The 25,675-nt window shown below is 41.6% G+C and overlaps 1 protein-coding gene across 1 annotated transcript in view; it reads left to right on the top strand.

Annotated features, from left to right (window-relative positions):
- LOC130295068 (uncharacterized) overlaps nt 1-25,675 on the top strand; it is a gene marked incomplete at its 3' end in the record, with an annotated part of 238,076 nt that overhangs the window by 163,551 nt on the left and 48,850 nt on the right. The window contains 2 exon segments of the mRNA XM_056545368.1: nt 331-3,211; nt 5,380-5,764. Coding sequence (XP_056401343.1) covers nt 331-3,211; nt 5,380-5,764 — 3,266 coding nt within the window.

Raw genomic sequence — 25,675 nt, 5'->3', positions numbered from 1 at the left:
GTACATGGGACTGACTGTACACGGGACTGACTGTACACGGGACTGACTGTACACGGGACTGACTGTACACGGGACTGACTGTACACGGGACTGACTGGACATGGGACTGACTGGACATGGGACTGACTGGACATGGGACTGTACATGGGACTGGACATGGGACTGACTGGACATGGGACTGACTGGACATGGGACTGACTGGACATGGGACTGACTGGACATGGGACTGACTGGACATGGGACTGACTGGACATGTGACTGACTATACATATGTGCAAAATGTTTAAGGTTCTATTACTGATAAATAACAAACTGTTTTATCCTTGGCAGATGACTGTACCAGGAGATCAGAGGAGAATCTTATATCTTCATATTATAAAGCAGATGATGATATCACACAAGATACATATGAAGAACATTCCATTATCCCAGATACACCCTCAGCCCTTCACAGCCAAGATCTGTCATCTGTGAATGTTAAGTCACATCTTGTTGAGCATCAGAGAATTCACACAGGGAAGAAACTTTTTCCATGCCAAGAATGTGGAAAATGTTTTATTCTCAAATCAGAACGTGATAAACATGTGAGAAATCACACAGGGAAGAAGCCATTTTCATGCCAAGAATGTGGAAAAGGTTTTATTTTCAAATCACAGTTTAATAGACATGTGAGAATTCACACAGGAGAGAAGCCATTTTCCTGCCAAGAATGTGGGAAATGTTTTACTATGAAATCATATCTTGTTACACATCAGATAATTCACACAGGGGAGAAGCCCTTTTCATGCTCAGAATGTGGAAAATGTTTTATTTTCAAATCACAGCTTGATAGACATGTGAAAATTCACACAGGAGAGAAGCCATTTTCATGCCAAGAATGTGGGAAATGTTTTACTATGAAATCATATCTTGTTGCACATCAGAGAATTCACACAGGAGAGAAGCCTTTTTCATGCTCAGAATGTGGAAAATGTTTTATTCTCAAATCAGAACTTGATAGACATGTGAGAAATCACACAGGGCAGAAACCATTTTTATGCCAAGAATGTGGAAAATGTTTTATTTTCAAATCGCAACTTGATAGACATGTGAGAATTCACACAGGAGAGAAGCCATTTTCATGCCAAGAATGTGGGAAATGTTTCACTATGAAATCATATCTTGTTGACCATCAGAGGATCCATGTGGGGGAGAAGCCATTTTCATGCTCTGAATGTGGAAAATGTTTTACTATGAAATCACATCTTGTTCGACATCAGAAAACTCACACAGGGGAGAAGCCATTTTCATGCCAAGAATGTGGAAAATGTTTTACTATGAAATCATATCTTGTTGCACATCTGATAATTCACACAGGGGAGAAACCATTTTCATGCTCAAAATGTGGAAAATGTTTTATTTTCAAATCACAGCTTGATAGCCATGTGAGAACTCACACAGGGGACAAGCCATTTCCATGCCAAGAATGTGGAAAATGTTTTATTTTCAAATCACAGCTTGATAGCCATGTGAGAACTCACACAGGGGACAAGCCATTTCCATGCCAAGAATGTGGAAAATGTTTTATTTTCAAATCACAGCTTGATAGCCATGTGAGAACTCACACAGGGGAGAAGCCATTTCCATGCCAAGAATGTGGAAAATGTTTTATTTTGAAATCACAGCTTGATAAACATGTGCGAACCCACACAGGGGAGAAACCATTTTCATGCCAAGAATGTGGGAAATGTTTTGCTATGAAATCCAATCTTGTTGACCATCAGCGGATTCACACAGGGGAGAAGCCATTTTCCTGCTCAGAATGTGGGAAATGTTTTACTATGAAATCACATCTTGTTCGACATAAGAGAACTCACACTGGGGAGAAGCCATTTTCATGCCAAAAATGTGGGAAATGTTTTACTATGAAATCATATCTTGTTGCACATCAGATAAGTCACACAGGAGAGAAGCCCTTTTCATGCTCAGAATGTGGAAAATATTTTATTTTCAAATCACAGCTTGATAGACATGTTAGAATTCACACAGGCGAGAAGCCATTTTCATGCCAAGAATGTGGGAAATCTTTTACTAAGAAATCCTATCTTGTAGCACATCAGAGAATTCACACAGGGGAGAAACCATTTTCATGTTCAGAATGTGGAAAATATTTTATTTTCAAATCACAGCTTGATAGACATGTTAGAATTCACACAGGAGAGAAGCCCTTTTCATGCCAAGAATGTGGGAAATCTTTTACTAAGAAATCATATCTTGTTGCACATCAGAGAATTCACACAGGGGAGAAGGCCTTTTCATGCTCAGAATGTGGAAAATGTTTTATTCTCAAATCAGAACTTGATAAGCATGTGAGAAATCACACAGGGAAGAAGCCCTTTTCATGCCAAGAATGTGGGAAATGTTTTACTAAGAAATCATATCTTGTTGGCCATCAGAGAATTCACACAGGGGAGAAGGCCTTTTCATGCTCAGAATGTGGAAAATGTTTTATTTTTAAATCGCAGCTTGATAGACATGTGAGAATTCACACAGGAGAGAAGCCATTTTCATGCCAAGAATGTGGGAAATGTTTTACTATGAAATCATATCTTGTTGCACATCAGATAATTCACACAGGGGAGAAGCCCTTTTCATGCCAAGAATGTGGGAAATGTTTTGCTATGAAATCAAATCTTGTTGACCATCAGCGGATTCACACAGGGGTGAAGCCATTTTCCTGCTCAGAATGTGGCAAATGTTTTACTATGAAATCACATCTTGTTCGACATCAGAGAACTCACACAGGGGAGAAGCCCTTTTCATGCTCAGAATGTGGAAAATGTTTTATTCTCAAATCACAGCTTGATGGCCATATGAGAACTCACACAGGGGAAAAGCCTTTTTCTTGTCAAGAATGTGGAAAATGTTTTACTAAGAAATCATATCTTGTTGCACATCAGAGGATTCATGCGAGGGAGAATCCATTTTCATGCTCAGAATGTGGAAAATGTTTTATTTTGAAATCACAGCTTGATAAACATGTGCGAACTCACACAGGGGAGAAGCCATTTTCATGCCAAGAATGTGGGAGATGTTTTGCCATGAAATCAAATCTTGTGGACCATCAGCGGATTCACACAGGGGAGAAGCCATTTTCCTGCTCAGAATGTGGGAAATGTTTTACTATGAAATCACATCTTGTTCGACATCAGAAAATTCACACACAAAAGAAGCAAATTTCCTGACCAGAATGTGGCAAAAGTTTGTGATGTTAAAAAAATAAAAATTTTTGGTGCAGTAAACGTGTTTGCGTTTCTTGTGACTTTTCATTTACCACACACTCAGTTTGGGTTCACTGGACGGTAATTTATGTGAAGTGCGAATTTCATGAAAAGTTAAAAAAAAAAACAACCTATTGTATCTCATTTGTTTGTTGTGCATTTCACACACACATACACACCTAGTTTACCTATACAGTGGTCCCTCAACATACGATGGTAATTTGTTCCAAACGACCCATCGTTTGTCGAATCCATCGTATGTTGAGGGATTCGTGCAATTTAAAAAGTCCATTTAATACTCCCCTGTCCCCGCCGCTCCGGACCGCGTCCTCGCCGCTCCCGATGCTGTCCCAGGGGCTCCCGATGCTGTCCCGCTGCTCCGGCGTCTTCTTCGGGATCCTCCGGCTTCTTCCGCATCTTCTCCGGTGTCCGGGCCTCGCTTTCTGGTGACGTTATTACATTGCCTACTTTTTAACCCTCACTCTAATTTATAAAACTTAACTTGTATGTGTCATTTATATTGTAATTAGGTGATTGGAGGTATCTGGTGGGAGGTTTAGTGATGTCAGACTAAGAGATTATAAAACCCCGTGAATGGCACATGGAGGAGCCATTGCCCCATAACCTCTGATGACGCCACATCGTGGTGAAACATGTTAGGAGGGGCTCTGTGTAGTTTTTAATTTCAGCACAACACAAAATAGCTGCATATACTGCAGATGTGCGCTATGTATTAGAGAAATAACTTCGCCGCCTGGTGTGGCATGATATCATAAGAAAGGGAGTGCGATTAGTGCTGGGTTTTTAAATCACACAATTTATACTCACGGTTTATTTTCATAATTTATTAAAAGTTAAGTTTTATAAATGAGAGTGAGGGTTAAAAAGTGGATTTGTCCACTCAGCCGTTTGACTGAGTTGAAAAAATTCATAACATTATGTCCACCCCTCATTTAGGTCCTTTATTTTGATTTTTGTTCTAAGTATGGGTTAATCACTCCATATATTGGACTGTTGCAAACTTTTGCAATCCAAGTATGGCTGGTTTTTTGTCCACTGGACCAGGCTGCACATTTTTTTTTTAGTTAATAGGCTTCCCCTTGATCAAATTGATATTCAGTCCACTTTCAGAGAAAACATACAGGCAGTACCTCCGTGCTTGGTGGGAGGTAACCAGTTCAGACACATATACGCAACAAAAAATAACATACCGTGGTTTAAGAATCAATATAGTCCCCAATTCCCATCAGGAGGACCCAAACTTCATAGCAGGGTGGCAAAATCTTCTGACTGATTGCACAATACGCATGCAAGATTACTTGTTAAATTACGAGAGACAAGTATTGAGAAATACATGTGCACAACTTGAAAAACAAATTTTAGAAATTCAGGCTTTCAAAGTCTCTCCTGAATTTAGCAATTTGGAATCTCGTTTGCAAAAACAAATTGAAACGTTTCAACAAGAAACAAAAGAACGCAAGCATCGCAAATACATCCGCGATAAGCGTTACTTTGAAACAGGAGTTATCTATTTTCAAAAGAATAGAAATACGGGATATAACCCTACCCCCTATACTGATATACCAGAATCAGATCTTTCAGAGGCAGAGGACCGTAGTGTTAAAGGGGGATCAGCCCCCCCCCCCCATAACGCAGGAATAGAGGAGGAAGAGGTGGTTATAATCACAGACAACCCACCCGTAGATCCCCTGTTAGCACCAGATCTACTGAGTCAAGATGCCTAACCACTACAGAAAGACATACAGGGGGACAGGATCAGTTATATCCAACCCCGGGGAATTTAAATGGACAATTTGGTTCTGGTTTGTCCTATTCACAAGTGCCACCATCAACCACTTATCCTGTGATGAATACAGCACCAATTGGTCTCACCACAATGGTAAATACAGTCCATCCCATCCCCTTCTCTTTTTTTACGGATGGTGCTATACCGAAAGGTCCAAATCTAAATTGAGGGCGAGTCAACAAAAAGAGATACAGGACTTACAAATTTTTAATATGTCTTCCCACCAACTTACGGAGATACAGGAATCTGTGTTAAAGAAAGGGTTGTCCTTTACTCCTACACCACTTTACAAGATATTAATCTATTCGCTAGGAAATTGGCGTTACATAAGGTTCATCAAATCTCTATGAAAAATGAAAGCTCCACACAAAGAAGAGAAGCAGCGGCTCTAAGAGCCCTAGAACATCTATTGAGGGAAAATGAAGATGGAGTTGAGGCAGTGAGTGCTCCTCTGTCAAATCTTTGTCCGAAATCGGTCACTATGCCAAGCTTCACCCAATTTTCAAACATAGAGATATTTGTCAACATGGTCAGTCGGGATTTATCTATGATTCAACCTAATAGGAAACATTGTAACCTTTCGGTCAGAGAAAAGGAAGCCTTAGAACAATTGGCACAAGATGACTCCCTTGTCTGCAAACCTGCAGACAAGGGAGGAAATATCGTCATGATGGACAAATGTGACTATAAAAAAATGGTAATGACTTTGTTAGAGGATGGATTTACATATAAAATTATATCGAAAAATCCAGTGGATGAATTTAATCGTGAACTTAAATCCATTTTAACCCCTTAAGGACGGAGCCCATTTTCACCTCTAGGACGAAGCCCTTTTTTGCAAATCTGACCACTGTCACTTTAAACATTAATAACTCTGGAATGCTGTTAGTTATCATTCTGATTCTGAGATTGTTTTTTCGTGACATATTCTACTTTAACATAGTGGTAAATTTTTGTGGTAACTTGCATCCTTTCTTGGTGAAAAATCCCAAAATTTGCTGAAAAAATTTAAAATTTTGCATTTTTCTAACTTTGAAGCTCTCTGGTTGTAAGGAAAATGGATATTCCCAAAAAATATATTTTTTTTAATTCACATATACAATATGTCTACTTTATGTTTGCATCATAAAATTGACGAGTTTTTACTTTTGGAAGACGCCAGAGGGCTTCAAAGTTCAGCAGCAATTTTCCAATTTTTCACAAAATTTTCAAACTCGCAATTTTTCAGGGACCAGTTCAGGTTTGAAGTGGATTTGAAGGGTCTTCATATTAGAAATACCCCATAAATGACCCCATTATAAAAACTGCACCCCCCAAAGTATTCAAAATGACATTCAGTAAATATTTTAACCCTTTAGGTGTTTCACAGTAAAAGCAGCAAAGTGAAGGAGAAAATTCAAAATCTTCATTTTTTACACTCGCATGTTCTTGTAGACCCAATTTTTGAATTTTTACAAGGGGTAAAAGGAGAAAATGTTTACTTATATTTGTAGCCCAATTTCTCTTGAGTAAGCACATACCTCATATGTCTTTGTAAAGTGTTCGGCGGGCGCAGTAGAGGGCTCAGAAGCGAAGGAGAGACAAGGGGACTTTAGAGAGTACGTTTTTCTGAAATGGTTTATGGGGGGCATGTCGCATTTAGGAAGCCCCTATGGTGCCATAACAGCAAAAAAAACAAAACACATGGCATACCATTTTGGAAACTAGACCCCTTGAGGAACATAACCAGGAATAAAGTGAGCCTTAATACCCCACAGGTGTTTCACGACTTTTGCATATGTAAAAAAAAAAAAAATTTTTCACTAAAATGTTGGTTTTCCCCCAAATTTCACATTTTTTAAAGGGTTAATAGCAGAAAACACCCCCCAAAATTTGTAACCCCATCTCTTCTGAGTATGGAGGTACCCCATAAGTGGACCTGAAGTGCACTGCGGACGAACTACAATGCTCTGAAGAGAAGGTGTCATATTTGGCTTTTTGAGAGCAAATTTTGCTCGGGGGGCATGTTGCATTTAGGAAGCCCCTATGGTGCCAGAACAGCAAAAAAAACATATGGCATACCATTTTGGAAACTAGACCCCTTGAGGAACGTAACAAGGGATAAAGTGAGCCTTAATACCCCACAGGTGTTTCACGACTTTTGCATATGTAAAAAAAATATATATACATTTTCACTAAAATGTGGGTTTCCCCCAAATTTCACATTTTTGCAAGGGTTAATAGCAGAAAAGACCCCCCCAAAATTTGTAACCCCATCTCTTCTGAGTATGGAGGTACCCCATAAGTGGACCTGAAGTGCACTGCGGGCGAACTACAATGCTCAGAAGAGAAGGCGTCATATTTGGCTTTTTGAGAGCAAATTTTGCTCGGGGGGCATGTTGCATTTAGGAAGCCCCTATGGTGCCAGAACAGCAAAATAACCCCCACATGGCATACCATTTTGGAAACTATACCCCTCACAGAATGTAATGAGGGGTACAGTGAGCATTTACCCCCACTGGTGTCTGACAGATCTTTGGAACAGTGGGCTGTGCAAAATTTTTCATTTTCACCCACTGTTCCAAAGATCCGTCAGACACCTGTGGGGTGTACATTCTCACTACACCCCTCATTACATTCCGTGAGGGGTGTAGTTTCCAAAATGGGGTCACATGTGGGTGTGTTTTTTTTTGTGTTTGTCAGAACCGCTGTAACAATCAGCCACCCCTATGCAAATCACCTCAAATGTACATGGCGCACTCTCCCTTCTGGGCCTTGTGCGCCCCCAGAGCACTTTGCGCTCACATATGGGGTATCTCCGTACTCGGGAGAAATTGCGTTACAAATTTTGGGGGGGCGTTTTTCCCTTTTACCTCTTGTGAAAATGAAAAGTATAGGGCAACACCAGCATGTTAGTGTAAATTTTTTTTTTTTTTTACACTAACATGCTGGTGTAGACCCCAACTGTTCCTTTTCATAAGGGGTAAAAGGAGAAAAAGCCCCTCAAAATTTGTTAAGCAATTTCTCCCGAGTACGGCGATACCCCATATGTGACTCTATTCTGTTGCCTTGAAATACGACAGGGCTACAAAGTGAGAGCGCCATGCGCATTTGAGGCCTGAATTAGGGACTTGCATAGGGGTGGACATAGGGGTATTCTATGCCAGTGATTCCCAAACAGGGTGCCTCCAGCTGTTGCTAAACTCCCAGCATGCTTGGACAGTCAATTGCTGTCCAGAAATGCTGGGAGTTTTTGTTTTGCAACAGCTGGAGGCTCCATCTTAGAAACACTGCCATACAATACGTTTTTCATTTTTATTGGGGAGGGGGGTGGTGGGGGGGCAGTGTACGTGTGTATATGTAGTGTTTTACTCTTTACTTTATGTTAGTGTAGTGTAGTGTTTTTAGGTTACATTCACACTGGCGGCAGATTACACTGAGTCTCCCGCTAGGAGTTTGAGCTGCGGCGGAAAATTTGCCGCAGCTCAAATTTGTAGCGGGGAACTCACTGTAATCTGCCGCCAGTGTGAATGTAGCCTGTACATTCACACGGGAGGGGGGTCAAAACTACAACTCCCAGCATGCACTGACAGACCATGCATGCTGGGAGTTGTAGTTTTGCAACAGCTGGAGGCACACTGGCTGGAAAACCTTGAGTTAGGTTCTATGACCTAACTCAGTATTTTCCAACCAGTGTGCCTCCAGCTGTTGCAAAACTACAACTCCCAGCATGTACTGATTGCGGAAGGGCATGCTGGGAGATGTAGTTATGCAATGGCTGGAGGCACGCAAGTACAACTCCCAGCATGCCAAGACAGCTTTATGCTGTTCCTGAATGCTGGGAGTTGTAGTTTTGCAAGATTTAGAGGGGTTCAGGTTGTAAATCACTGCCCAGTGGTCTCAAAACTGTGGCCCTCCAGATGTTGCAAAACTACAACTCGCAGCATGCCCAGACAGCAAACTGCTGTCTGGGCATGCTGAGAGTTGTAGTTTTGCAACATCTGGAGGGCTACAGTTTGAGACCACTTAGTGATCTACAACCTGAACCCCTCTAAATATTGTAAAACTACAAGTCCCAGCATGCCCACACAGCAAACAGCTGTCTGGGCATGCTGGGAGTTTTAGTTTTGCAACATCTGGAGGGCCACGGTTTAGAGACCACTGTAAACTGTGGCCCTCCGGATGTTGCTAGGCAACAACTCACCTAGCAGGATCCGGAAGTATTGCTGCCGCCGCACGTGGGGGAGGATCGGGGATCCGGGATCCAGGTAGGGACCACCTTCCCTGGACGTTTCCCCCGTTTTGCCCGGACACCGATAGGTGGGCAAAGCGGGGGAACCGAACTTTAACCCCCCCTCCCCCGGTCTGCTATCGGTCGGTCGCTCGGCCGACCAATAGCAGGGATAGGAGGGGTGGCACCCCTGCCACCAAACTCCTAGACCTTCAGGGGGATCGAGGGTGTCTCGGACACCCCCGATCCCTCTTATTTTCCGGGTCACTGGGTCACCAGTGACCCATATGACCCGGAATCGCGCAGATCGCAGGTCTGAATTGACCTGCGATTTGCGCGCATCGCGGTCATGGGGGGGTCTCAGGACCCCCCTCGGCGATGTGCCGGGATGCCTGCTGTTAGATAACAGCAGTCATCCCGGCCTGATCACCGCTACCGGTGACGCGGCGCTCCTGGAACCCCGCGACGAACATGTACGTCGCTGCGCGTCAAGTGACACTTCACGGCGCCGTACATGTACGTCGCTCGTCGTGAAGGGGTTAATGACCGCTAAAAATGATCACTTGATCTCTGAAGAGTTTAGAGCAATGTATAACCCATCTCCGACTATTGCGACCATGTATGCATTACCTAAAGTTCACAAGAAAGTAAGACCTATACCTGGATGCCCGATTATATCAGGAAACGACAATATCACCCAAGGAGCCAGCCTGTACATTGATCACTTTTTAGCACAGTTCATCACGAGCCTGCCTTCCTATTTTCGGGACACGAAGTATGTTGTCACTAAATTACAAGAGCTGACATTCCCAGTGACAACATTAATTGGAAGTTTGGATGTGGAGTCCCTTTACACAAATATTGAGCATGATTTAGGAATCAATGCCACACGTTATTATTTCATCACTAGGGGGACACAATATCACCAGCACAATAATTTTCTTCTTACACTTTTACGTTTTGTACTTACGCACAATTTTTTAATCTTTGATCACAAATATTATTTTCAATTGAAAGGCACCGCGATGGGCACGACTTGCGCACCAAATTATGCAAATGTATTTATTGGGTGGTGGGAGAGCACGATTGTTTTTTCAGATTCCTCTGAGTTTACCAGTCACATATTATTTTGGGGACGCTTTATAGATGATATTTTGATTTTTTGGGATGGTACTGTCACATAATATAATGATTTTGTCAACGCACTCAACACAAACACGATAGGGATGAAATTCATGTCAGAAATTCACACGAATACTATCAATTTTCTTGATTTGACAATTACTTTGGATTTAGATGGGACTGTACATACAAACATCCATAGGAAGGAAACATCGACCAATAATTTTCTGCATTGACAAAGCCATCATCCGCCTGCCCTTACAAGAGGGATACCTATTGGGCAGTATTTGCGCGCAAGACGCAATTGTTCTAATGAACAAGACTTTCAAAAGGAATGTGACGAACTGTTTGATAGATTCTTAGCTCGGGGGTAACCAAAAAAATGGCTTCATAGAGCATATGCAAGCCCAAGATCTACATCACGCAATCAACTACTTAAAAATAAGGTCAAATTGGAAGCTGATAAAAAAGTGATTCGATGTATAGGCACGTTTGACTCCAATAATAAACAAATAATAAAAATTCTTGAAAAGTACTGGCCCCTTCTGACCAGTGATGGAGAACTAAAGGAGGTCCTGCCTGTGAGACCCTCTGTGACGTATCGACGCGGACAAAATATTAAAGAACAACTAGTACGTAGTTTCTTTTCAGAGACAAGGACTGAAAGCTGGTTGAGATCGCCAACTCTAGGATCCTTCCCTTGTGGAAGTTGTAGGTTGTGCAAATATATGCTAAAAACCAAAACATTTGAGAATCCTGTGGATAATAAAAGGTATACCATTAAAAACTTTATAAACTGCCAGACAACTGATGTAGTGTATGCGGCACAATGTCCTTGTCCTAAGTTGTACATCGGCAAGACGCTTCAGCAACTCAGAAGGAGAATATCCCAACATATGAGTACCGTTAATACGGGTGTGGATACCCCTCTATCGAGGCATATGAGGGATGTTCACAGAGGAAATGTCATTTCCCTAAAATTCTGGGGCATCCAACGATGTACACTGGGACCGAGACGTGGTGATCTCAACAAGAAATTATTAAGGGATGAAGCCTTTTGGATCTATAAACTTAAATCCTTGAGTCCGAATGGGATTAATGAAGGTTTTACCTTTTCTGCTTTCTTATGAATGAGCCATAGAAAAATAAATTGTGAACTATATTGAGCTATTTTGTGAGAAATTATGAGTATAGCCTGTTCAAAGCCTGACAAACTCCCGCCTATCACCTCCAAATATGATATAACACACAAGTGTAAGAATAGTGATAACGATAATTTGTGCACGGTTCAAATGTTGAGAAATTATCTGACCGTCAGTCAATTAAAATAAGATATCATGTACGAGAGATGGTAATGATGTTAATACCAAGAGAGTGGAAGTGTAAGTTTTTTGGTTTCTATTTTAATTGAACAGCAATTCACCGTATACATGTCCTCCTCTAGTAAATATAATAATGCACCTGATAGGATGATAGAGAGAATATATAGATAGGATGATGGAGAATAGATAGCAATGCACCCTATAGGATGATGTAGGGGAAGAATTGATCCACTATGGTTAGGAGAATTGATATAATGTATAAGATCCTATATTATCATGATGTAGGGGATGAGAACTTATACCATCCTGTCATATAAGAAAATTAATAAATGGTAATTCTTTTTTATGAGGACTAGGGGAACTGATATGTAATAACTAACTTTATGAAATTCTTACCTGAAGGATTTAGAGAAGGAGATAATGGATAAATATATATATACATATATATATATATATATATATATATATATATATATATATATATATATAAAACAATATACTCTAAGTGAAAAAAATACCTGAAGAAAACTGAGAAATGAATATGAGGAGAAAAATAAGAACATTTATGCAGGCTTTTAATATGAGTTACAGAGAGAGCTCTCTAACCAAATAAATTACTACGTTTCTGGGTGCCGGCACTTTGGGACACAACTGCGCAGTGGAATGAAGTAAAGTCCAGCAATGTTAAAGATCTGGCGCATGTGCGGACACCTGACACATGCGCAGTGAGGAGTGTAAGTGGGATCGAATATTTAAGTCCGGGCGCATGCGCCGGAGAAAGAAACCCGTGCGCTCAAATGTAGCGCAGACTCCGTGAGCCCAAATCCTGGGGTGCATGCGCCGGAAAAGCGCCGCATGCGTTTTTAAGGTATCGGGGAAGGAGTTCATCTAAAAGTTTAGACGCCTGCGTGAACATTATATCACAGTAACGAGTTTCCTGTGCTGTCCACCAATGAACAAAGGAATAATTGATTGACAGGTCTGATAAACAATGGGAATGACGGCATGTAAGAAGAATTTGAATGGAGGATATAAAGTGCAATTCGGTTGGCCCTTGTGTGTGTCATTTATATTGTAATTAGGTGATTGGAGGTATCTGGTGGGAGGTTTAATGATGTCAGACTAGGAGGTTATAAAACCCCGTTAACGGCACATGGAGTAGCCTCTGATGACGCCACATCGTGGTGAAACATGTTAGGAGGGGCTCTGTGTAGTTTTTAATTTCAGCACAAGCACAAAATAGCTGCACATAATGCAGATGTGCGCTATGTATTAGAGAAATAACTTCGCTGCCTGGTGTGGCATGATATCATAAGAAAGGGAGTGCGGGTTTTTAAATCACACAATTTATACTCACGGTTTATTTTCATAATTTAATAAAAGTTAAGTTTTATAAATTAGAGTGAGGGTTAAAAAGTGGACTTGTCCACTCAGCCGTTTGACTGAGTTGAAAAATATTCATAACTTAGTTATGTCCACCCCTCATTTAGGTCCTTTGTTTTGATATTTGTTATTACATTGCCGGGACGGCGTGCGCAGCGACGTAATAACGACGCCGGAAAGCGAGGCCCAGACCCCGGAGAAGATGCAGAAGACGCCAGAGGATCGCGAAGTGGACCCGGAGCAGCGGGATAGGTAAGTGAACCTGTCCGGGATGCTTAAACTGTTATCCAACAGCAGCTTAAGCATTTTGCGCTGTCTGATAGCAGTTAATGTGATGGCCCCGACATATAAAAGCATCGTATGTCGATTTCATCATATGTCGGGGGGTTACTGTACTATAATCATGTGGAAATGAATTGTTTATTTTATGGACATATATTATGTAATTGAAGGGGTACTCGGCCCCAAACATCTTATCCCCTATCCAATGCATATACATACAATATATTATGTCTCCATCATACAGGAGATATCTTTATATTATTATATACAATATATTATGTCCCCATCATACAGGAGATATCTTTATATTATTATATACAATATATTATGTCCCCATCATACAGGAGATATCTTTATATTATTATATACAATATATTATGTCCCCATCATACAGGAGATATCTTTATATTATTATATACAATATATTATGTCCCCATCATACAGGAGATATCTTTATATTATTATATACAATATATTATGTCCCCATCATACAGGAGATATCTTTATATTATTATATACAATATATTATGTCCCCATCATACAGGAGATATCTTTCTATTATTATATACAATATATTATGTCCCCATCATACAGGAGATATCTTTATATTATTATATACAATATATTATGTCCCCATCATACAGGAGATATCTTTATATTATTATATACAATATATTATGTCCCCATCATACAGGAGATATCTTTATATTATTATATTCAATATATTATGTCCCCATCATACAGGAGATATCATTATATTATTATATACAATATATTATGTCCCCATCATACAGGAGATATCTTTATATTATTATATACAATATATTATGTCCCCATCATACAGGAGATATCTTTATATTATTATATACAATATATTATGTCCCCATCATACAGGAGATATCTTTATATTATTATATTCAATATATTATGTCCCCATCATACAGGAGATATCATTATATTATTATATACAATATATTATGTCCCCATCATACAGGAGATATCTTTATATTATTATATACAATATATTATGTCCCCATCATACAGGAGATATCTTTATATTATATATATACAATATATTATGTCCCCATCATACAGGAGATATCTTTATATTATTATATTATATACAATATATTATGTCCCCATCATACAGGAGATATCTTTATATTATTATTATATACAATATATTATGTCCCCATCATACAGGAGATATCTTTATATTATTATATACAATATATTATGTCCCCATCATACAGGAGATATCTTTATATTATATATACAATATATTATGTCCCCATCATACAGGAGATATCTTTATATTATTATATACAATATATTATGTCCCCATCATACAGGAGATATCTTTATATTATTATATACAATATATTATGTCCCCATCATACAGGAGATATCTTTATATTATATATACAATATATTATGTCCCCATCATACAGGAGATATCTTTATATTATTATATACAATATATTATGTCCCCATCATACAGGAGATATCTTTATATTATATACAATATATTATGTCCCCATCATACAGAGATATCTTTATATTATTATATACAATATATTATGTCCCCATCATACAGGAGATATCTTTATATTATATATACAATATATTATGTCCCCATCATACAGGAGATATCTTTATATTATTATATACAATATATTATGTCCCCATCATACAGGAGATATCTTTATATTATTATATACAATATATTATGTCCCCATCATACAGGAGATATCTTTATATTATTATATACAATATATTATGTCCCCATCATACAGGAGATATCTTTATATTATTATATACAATATATTATGTCCCCATCATACAGGAGGTATCTTTATATTATTATATACAATATATTATGTCCCCATCATACAGGAGATATCTTTATATTATTATATACAATATATTATGTCCCCATCATACAGGAGATATCTTTATATTATTATATACAATATATTATGTCACCATCATACAGGAGATATCTTTATATTATATACAATATATTATGTCCCCATCATACAGGAGATATCTTTATATTATTATATACAATATATTATGTCCCCATCATACAGGAGATATCTTTATATTATTATATACAATATATTATGTCACCATCATACAGGAGATATCTTTATATTATTATATACAGTATATTATGTCCCCATCATACAGGAGATATCTTTATATTATTATATACAGTATATTATGTCCCCATCATACAGGAGATATCTTTATATTATATACAATATATTATGTCACCATCATACAGGAGATATCTTTATATTATTATATACAATATATTATGTCCCCATCATACAGGAGATATCTTTATATTATTATATTATATACAATATATTATATCACCATCATACAGGAGATATCTTTATATTATTATATTATATACAATATATTATGTCACCATCATACAGGAGATATCTTTATATTATATACAATATATTTAACCTATGCTCTGCTTCATCTTTCTGGGAACAACTAACATGTGACTCCGAATTGTTGCCTGGAAATACGACAGAGCTCATGAGTGAGAACTCTTCGCATTTAAGGCCGATGTTTCTTCCAGACCTGACAGTTACATACATTCGGAGGAAAATACAAGAAAGGAACATCCATATGTGAACCTATTACAAACAGTACACCCCTAGGGAAGGTGTATAGGGGTGAAGGGGAGATTTGGAACAGACGGGTGTTCCCTTAATTTATTTTCCAGGAATGGACGTAGTGTAGTTTAGGGAAAATGAAAATTGCAATTTTATACTGATATGCCAATTATATTCCCAGAATGATGACCCAGAGTACAGCCAAAAGTAAAAATGATGCACGCCCCAAACCCTATGATCTGAATCATCATTCTGGGAATGTGATGTGTGGGGCCGTCCCTATTCTGTTACCTCAAATGCACAACCCGCTCAGGTGGGGAGAGAGAGCGCTGCGCATTTGAGGCAACTGCAAACCACCAATGCTATTGACTCTGTGTCCCATGACCCATTTTTGGGAAAAATAAAAACGGTATTATCAGGGGTATTATGAAAGAGGTTTTTTTCTTTTGTGGGGGGGGGGGGAGGGGGTGTTTGGGATTAAAATTTGGAAGATAATTGGGGAGATTTATCAAAACCTGTGCAGAGTAAAAGTTGCTGAGTTGCCCATAGCAACCAATCAGATTGCTTCTTTCATTTTTAACAAGGCCTCTGCAAAATGAAAGAAGCGATCTGATTGGTTGCTATGGGCAACTGGGCAACTTTTCCTTTGCACAGGTTTTGATAAATCTCCCCCAATGTACTCTGGACTGGTACACTGAAGTAGAATTCTGGGAAATTTAAATAAGGCTGCATTCACATCTCTGTTTTACACTACGGGTGCCAGAACTGGCCGCGGGAGGGGCAAAACCGGGCTCTCCCGTACCCCAGCCGGACCAGCGCTGAACTCCATTCACTTTAATGAGCCGACCGGAGTCAAGCGGTGACTCCGGTTGGCTCATTTTTGACCCGTATCCAGTTTTGTGACCGGACCTAAAACCGTAGTATACTGCAAGGGGGGGGGGGGTGTCCATGGGGCGCCTTCCTGATCACCAGCTCTAAAATAGTGGTGAGCAGAATGGGGCAGCGTGGATTAACCTGCTCCTCCCCACCCTCACTGCCTTGATTAGTGCGGCCTCTCCAAAGGTGATTGATGGTGTATAGTACACCGCTGATCACCTTCCTTTTCCGGGTCATCGGGTCACCTGAGACCTGAATGACCCACCCCTCCCCCGTGATGACCGTACACCACAAAGAACGGGGATTTGGCGGAGGATTCAGAGTCCTTGAAATTGTAAGAGAATTCAGCCCAGGGTAGAAGATCGACCCAATCGTCCTGGCGGGAGGAAACAAAATGTCATAAATAGTCACCAAGGATCTGGTTGACTCTCTCTACTTGCCCATTGGATTGGGGATGATAGGAGGATGAGAAATTTAATTTGATTTTTAATTGATTACAGAGAGCTCTCCAGAATTTCGATACAAATTGAACGCCTCTATCCGAGACGATATGCGTGGGAAGCCCGTGAAGGCGAAAAATGTGCACAAAAAATTGCTTCGCCAACTGTGGCGCAGAAGGAAGACCTGGAAGTGGAATAAAATGTGCCATCTTGGAGAAACGATCAACGACCACCCAGATGACTGTGTTGCCATGGCAATTTGAGACCATGGTAGCTCAGGAACAGGCAAAGGATGAAGGAGTCCAGCAGGCTTCTGGCGAGAAGTCTTGTCCCGGGCACAAACTGTACAGGCCCGAATAAAATCAGCGACATCTGCCTCCAGGGTAGGCCACCAATATAAACGAGAAATTAGTTGGATGGACTTCTTGACGCCAGCATGGCCGGCGAGGTGCGAGGAGTGTCCCCACTTGAGGATCTTGAGGCGCTGGCGTGGAGGGACGAAAGTCTTTCCAGGAGGCGTTTGTTTGATAGAAGCTGGAGCAGAGGAGATCAGGCACTCAGGAGGTACAATGTGTTGCAGGGGGGCTTCCGATTCAAAAGCATCAGAAGAACGTGAAATGGCGTCAGCCCTGATGTTTTTGTCAGCAGGACGAAAATGAATCTCGAAGTTAAAACGGGCAAAAAACAACGACCACCTAGCCTGGCGTGGGTTCAGACGCTGGGCAGACTGGAGATACGAGAGATTCTTGTGATCCGTGTAGATGACAATAGGGTGTTTGGAACCTTCCAGCAGGTGCCTCCATTCTTCGAGAGCTAGTTTAATGGCCAGAAGTTCACGATCACCAATGGAGTAATTTTTTTCCGCCGGAGAGAAGGTTTTAGAAAAGAAACCACAAGTAATGTTATGTCCGGTAGAGTTTTTTTTGTAGGAGTACGGCTCCGGCTCCGACCGAGGAGGCATCCACTTCTAGCAAGAAGGGTTTTGATGGATCAGGTCTGGAGAGTACGGGAGCAGAATCGAAGGCAGTTTTGAGGCACTTGTATGCCTCATCCGCTTGGGGAGGCCAGGACTTAGGGTTGGCATTCTTCCTGGTTAGGGCCACAATCGGAGCCACAACGGTGGAAAAATGCGGAATAAACTGTCAGTAGTAATTGGCAAATCCCAAGAAGCGTTGGATAGCTCGGAGTCCAGAAGGGCGTGGCCAATCTAAGACGGCTGACAGTTTGTCTGGGTCCATTTGAAGTGCCTGGCCAGAGACAAGATAACCTAGGAAGGGATTGGCATTCAAAGAGACATTTCTCCATCTTGGCATATAATTGATTTTCCCGGAGTCTCTGGAGCACTAAGCGGACATGACGGCGGTGTTCTTCGAGACTAGAGGAAAAGATCAAAATGTCGTCCAGGTAAACCACAACACAGGTATATAACAAATCCCTAAATATTTAATTCACGAAGTCCTGAAAGACACCGGGGGCGTTGCAGAGCCCAAAGGGCATCACCAGATATTCAAAATGTCCGTCTCTGGTATTAAATGCGGTTTTCCACTCATCCCCTTTTCTGATGCGAATAAGATTATATGCACCTCTTAAGTCCAATTTAGTGAAGATGTTAGCGCCACGAAGGCGGTCAAAGAGTTCCGAGATAAGAGGCAGGGGATAGCGGTTTTCGAAATTGGATGGCGTATTCGCCCACAGAAGAATTTCCCTGGACAAGGTTCAACAATGCAGTCTCGGCAGAAGAGGCTCGGGCTGGTTCCTCAAAGACACTACGAACCTCAGCGAAGAAGGACTGGACAGTGGCAGTGACAGGATCATTGCGGTCCCAGAGCGGTGTGGCCCATGACAAGGCCTTCCCAGACAGGAGACTGACCACGAAAGCCACCTTAGACCGTTCTGTGGGAAATTGGTCCGACATCATCTCCAAGTGCAGAGAACATTGAGAAAGGAAACCACAGCATTGTTTAGAGTCCCCATCAAATTTGTCCGGCAGGGACAAGCGGAGGCTTGATGCGGCCACCCGCTGCGGAGTAGGTGCAGGAGCTGGCGGAGGAGATGGTTGCTGAAGCTGTGGCAAAAGTTGTTGCAGCATAACTGTCAGTTGGGACAGCTGATGTCCTTGTTGCGCTATCTGTTGAGACTGCTGGGCGACCACCGTGGTAAGGTCAGCGACAACTGGCAGCGGGACCTCAGCGGGATCCATGGCTGGATCTACTGTCAGGATCCGGGTACTGTGAGGATACTGGTGGTGGATCCTCTGTGTCAGTGGGGTGATGACGTGGGCCGTACCAGGGGAACAGAGTCCAAGGGGTTATTGGTTTTCACCAGAGCCCGCCGCAAAGCGGGATGGACTTGCTGCGGCAGGTAACCCCCAGGTCGTTCCACCCGATATTGACTCAACCCCAACTGACGGCTGAGATAGGCGCGGTACAAGGGATTAGGCAAGAGCAAGGTCGGACGTAGCAGAAAGTCAGGGCAGGAAGCAAGGATCGTAGTCAGGGGCAACGGCAGAAGGTCTGGAACACTGGCTTGGGACATACAAGGAAACGCTTTCACTGGCACAAGGGCAACAAGATCCGGCGATGTAGGGAAGGGGAAGTGAGGTAATATAGGCTATGGCACAGGTGTAAGCACTAATTGGGCCAGGCGCCAATCAGAGGCGCACTGGCCCATTAAATCGCAGAGAGCCGGCGCGCGCGCCCTAGGGAGCGAGACCGCGCGTGCCGGGACTGAACAGACGGGTAAGCAGACTGGGATGCGAACCGTGAGCGGGCGCGTCCTGCATCGCGGATCGCATCCCCGCCAGAGACACTAACGCAGCGCTCCCGGTCAGCGGGTCTGACCGGGGCACTGCGACAAGGTGAACGCTGCGTGCGCTCCGGGGAGGAGCGGGGACCCGGAGCGCTCGGCGTAACATATATGTACCTTATTGGGAGTCATGGATGGCTTTTATTAGCATATTAAATACATACATTTTTTTTATTCATGTACTATTTTTTTATTATTCACATACAGTGGTCCCTCAACATACGATGGTGATCCGTTCCAAATGAACCATCGTTAGTTGAAACCATCGTATGTTGAGGAATCCGTGCAATAAAAAGAATAGGAAGTTGTACTCACCTGTCGCCCTCCATTGCTGTCGCCACATCCCCGGGGTGTCGCCACATCCTCCGAACCGTCTCTGCTGCCTGGGATCGTCGCTCTTCATTGCTGTCATCACATCGCTGCGCACGCCGCTCCTATTGGATGACGGGACGCCGTGCGCGGCGACGTGATGACGACGAAGGAGAGCGACGGCGATGCAGGGGATCCCGAAGAGAACGGTCCGGAGCGTCGGGGACAGGTGAGTGACCATCACAGGAGCACACGGGGCACCTTAAATGGCTATCCGGTGGCAGCTGAAGCAGTCTGCGCTGCCGGATAGCCGTTTATACGATGGCCCGACATACAAAAGCATCGTATGTTGATGCTGCCTTCAACATGCAATGGCCTCTGAGAGGCCATCGTATGTTGAAATGATCGTATGTCGGGGCCATCGTAGGTCAGGGGGGGTCACTGTACATATTTGTACTCACTTTAACTATGGTCACTTATAATTGGCCTATATGTCACTTTATGATATGATATATGCCCTTTGGTATATGCTTACTTCTACTCACCTTGCACTTTATTTTGTTATGTCTATTAATGTTTATCTTTCTTTTTATGCACTGATATATTGCGGACGTTTGTGTGTGGCGTACGTATATATGCGCACATTGGTGTGGCGTACGTATATATGTCTGCAAAATATGCACTTTTAGCACATCACTTTATATCACCCAGTAATAATGCATGTATTGGTATTCAGGATACATCAGTATGATGTCTTTGTCACCTTTTACATCATATATAAAAAAATATAGACATTACCACTATTTGATATTTGTAATTTTTATTAAGATTAGTTCTAACCATATTATATGACCTATTACATTTATGCTGCTAAGATACAGTATGCACTTTTTCTACCTATATGCACTTTATATAAAGAGGGCTGGCCCTGGGGGAATGTTGTATATGCACAAGAGTACTTTCATAGTGCTATGCAGACTAAGTCCCGCATTTTGGCTAGTGCGCATGTGCGGGCCGCCATCCTCCGTTCCTCCCTGCGCACACCATTCTAGGGGGGTGGGTTACCTGTCCGGATCAGCTGTTGCCGGCCCAGTCAGCTGACCGGCTCTCTGTGACGCATCGCCAGAAGTGAGCGGAGCCGGAAGAACCCGTTCTCAAATGCGCCAACACAAGCCGGGCACCTGCAGGTGCGAGTGCAAAGGTAATTACTAGCAACATGAAATGATTGGTGTATAAATACTTTACCTAGTCTGGCGGATGTTACCCCTCGACAAAGGATGATTCCAAAATGCCGCGTTGGGGTGGTGTCATGCCGCTTCCTGGTACACGCTGCTCATTGTGGTTAAGTATGTATTGGCACAACTAATGGATACTTATATCTGATTTATATGTAGCATGATTTGTATGCACAGTATACAGTATACATGCTTTAATAACCTAAGCTTGTGAGGTGTTATGCCAGGGTCCAGTTTGACACTTTTGGTGTCTTCTCCCCCACTCTTGTGGAATTCTCTATGTGTGTTTTTAAACAAATTTATTAATAAATATTACAGTTTTCTGTATTCTGAGTAAATGACTAAATTTTTCCTAGCCTATATTATACGTACAGATGGCGGTACACTGAACAAAAAAATGTATCTTTTTTTTTTTTTTTTTTACACCGAATAGGGGGTGTAATTACTGAGGCAAATAAGGCAGCAAATCAGAATGAGGTGATAATAATGGGGACTTTAACTATCCTGATATAAACTGGGAGACTAAGACCTGTGAATCTCATAAAGGAAACAGGTTTCTGACTATAGCTAAAGACAATTATCTGTCCCAAATGGTGCAGAGCCCGACCAGAGGGGGCGCCATACTAGACTTAATATTAACCAACAAACCTGACAGAGTAACTAATGTGGAGGTAGAAGGACACCTAGGAAATAGTGATCATAATATAATACATTATAGCTTGTTCTTCAATAAGGGAATCTCTCGAGGGGCCACAAAAACCATAAACTTAAGGAAGGCAAAGTTCTATCAACTCAGAGAAGCCCTTAACAATATAAATTGGGATAAAGTCCTCAAAAACAAGAATACCGACCCTAAATGGGAGACTTTTAAGAATATCCTAAATTCTCACTGTTAGAGGTGTGTATGTATATATATATATATATATATATATATATATATATATATATACACACACACACACCTTATGGGAATAAAAATGTTAAGGGGGCAATAAATGACAAAAAGAAAGCATTTAAACAGGACGACAGTGAAGAAGCATTAAAAAGCTATAGAGAAAAATGTAGAATATGTAAAAAACTGATAAAAGTCGCAAAAAATAGAGATAGAAAGACTCATTGCCAAAGAGAATAAAACTAGCCCCAAAATGTTCTTGAACTATATAAATAGCAAAAAGGTTAAAAATGAAAAGTGTAGGCCCTTTAAAAAACGATAAAGAAGAAATTATAAATGGGGATCAGGAAAAAGCAAATATATTAAATTCTAATCCACTGTACTCATCGAGGAAAATGAAATGCCAGGTGAAATACAGCGAGATAAGGTAAACTCCCCAGTACAGGTCACCTGTCTAACCCAGGAAGAAATACAGGTCACCTGTCTAACCCAGGAAGAAGTACAGTGCCGCCTACAAAAAAAAAAAAAAATCAAAATAGACAAATCACCAGGTCCAGATGGCATTCACCCCCGTGTTCTAAAGGAATTAAGTATTGTAATAGACAGACCCCTATTTTTAATATTCAGCGACTCTATAGTGACAGGAACTGTTCCCCAGGACTGGCGCATGTGGTGCCAATATTTAAAAAGGGGTCAAAAGGTGACCCTGGGAACTATAGGCCTGTTACTTTAACCTCTGTTGTATTTAAATTGTTTGAGGGTGTTCTAAGGGATGCTATTTTGGAATATATTGATAAAAATAAATGTATGACTCCATATCAGCATGGCTTTATGAGGGATCGGTCCTGTCAAACTCACCTGATCAGCTTTTATGAGGAGGTGAGCTCCAGATTGGAGCTGGATGTGGATCCTCTACCTGTGTGGCTGATAACTCGGACCATATCGGAGAGCAGAGTCTAAGGTGCTGCTGATCTTCACCAGAGCCCGCCGCAAGGCAGGATGGGCTTGCTGCGGCAGGCGACACCCAGGTCGCTACCCCTGACATGGCTCGACCACACAGGTAACTGGGCAAGGCGAGGTACCGAAGGAGGAAGCTGTAGCGTAGTCAACATAGCAGAAGGTCAAGGCAGGCGGCAAAGGTTTGTAGTCAAATAACGTAGCAGGAAGGTCTGGATACATGGGTATGGCAAAACAGGCAAAAGGGAATGCTTTCTCTCAGGCAAAAGGCACTGAAGATCCAGCAGGGATGTGTGGGAGGTGCAACAATTTATAATGTGGTGTCAGGTGTATTCACTGATTATGGGCATACTGGCCCTTTAAATTTCAGAGCTCCGGCACGCGCGCGCCCTAAGGGTCGGGGACGCGTGCTCCGGTGATGAGAGAGAGAGCTGCAGGAGTGGGATGTGGGGAGTGACGGGCCGGGATTCGCATGCAGGCACGTCCCGCGATGCGAATCCCTGCCCTGCCGGCAGTCGGGGACAGAGGAACATTGCACTCACGGCTGGTGCTTGCGGCCGGAGCGCAGTGTGTAACAACTGGACTAGGGGCAATCGCTGGATGTCGTATATCTGGATTTTTCCAAAGCACTTGATATGGTGCCACATAAAAGATTAGTAGAAGCTGCGAACAAGTGCTCAGCTCACCTCCTATGTCCAGCAGCGCTCGGATTGGTGCAGACCACACCTGCGGCTGAGTTGCAAGGAAAGAAAGATATCCAGCGCTGCTTTCCGTAAAATGGAATTCTTTATTCAGACAACACCAAGGTACAAATAGACATGGTACACAATGTAACGCGTTTCAGCTCCTCAAAGAGCCTTAATCATACAAAGAATAGTAGGAACATGGATCATTATATAGGGGGCTGTATGGGGAACGTCATTTCTGAGTATCGGGATTACCCGCCCCATACGCATCAGGTGCGTATTTTTCACCTAGCTCACATACAAATACTCATTAACCCCATAATGGATCCAACATGATTTTGTTAAAAAAAAAAAAAAGGTTTATGTTCCTTATAGAAAAACATAAAAACATCGGCAAAAGAAAACTCAATTATCTGTTGCGGGTGTACTAGCGGTAGCTAACAAGCCATTATCTACATGGGTTTTCAGCAAAAAACATTTTGATGTATAAAACCGCATTTGAACAACCGCAACATGTGAATAGATGTTTAAAAGTTTTTTGCTTCTAAAAGTTGCTTCCGAACGGCCGTGTGAAAAACGCCATGCTTCCATCCAAATATATTTAGCTTTATGTATAAATACTATATTTTTTAAATATTAGTCCTTATAAATAAATGTGTTTATATTTCACATCACCGCTCGGATCAACTTCTGAAACAAACACAGAGAGAGACGGATAATCTGGACTCTAATGCATGACACGCCAAAATCTATAACGGAAAAAATAATGGAAAATAATAGAAAATGACCAAAAATTTAAGAAAAAAAGTGAAAAAAGATAAAAAAAAAAGAGAAAAGTTACATACATATTCACCACATATAAAAATATACAAAAATGTAGTGTAAATTACATACTATCCGTGGCACTGAACATAAACTATAAAGTAAATACAAATATTGGTAATGAACCACTTAATCATAAAGTAGTTATATGTGACGGGCAAGACCACACCGAAGTGTAGTCTCACACATCCATATACAATGTCACTAATAATGTAAAAATGTATCCATTCTCTTATTTAGACCATCCCGGTATACGAGTCCGGAGCTTTAGAATCCAGTAAATTTCCCGATCTAATAATTTGTGTTGTGTATTACCTCCTCTAGGGGATACAGTGATTCTCTCCAAACCCTGTACACTAAGGGTGGCTGTGCTCCCTCCATGTATCTCAGCACAGTGTTTTGATACTGTAGACACATGCCGCGAGTTGAAGTGCGGTATGTCGGACAGATGTTACAAACGCTGCCTCCCCGCTTCTCCCATTGAACTACATGGAGGAGGCGTGTCAGCCGTGACGTCACGTCACGGCTGACGCGCCCCCTGCGCGGCAGAACTGTGGCCCCGTGCACAAGATTGCGGGGGGGCCCAGCGTTTGGACCCCCCCGCGATCAAACACTTATCCCCTTTAAC

The sequence above is a fragment of the Hyla sarda genome, chromosome 1 (assembly GCF_029499605.1).
Source record: "Hyla sarda isolate aHylSar1 chromosome 1, aHylSar1.hap1, whole genome shotgun sequence".
NCBI classification, from domain to species: domain Eukaryota; kingdom Metazoa; phylum Chordata; class Amphibia; order Anura; family Hylidae; genus Hyla; species Hyla sarda.
Note: the sequence above shows the minus strand (reverse complement) of the source record. Positions and strands in the feature narration are given on the sequence as shown.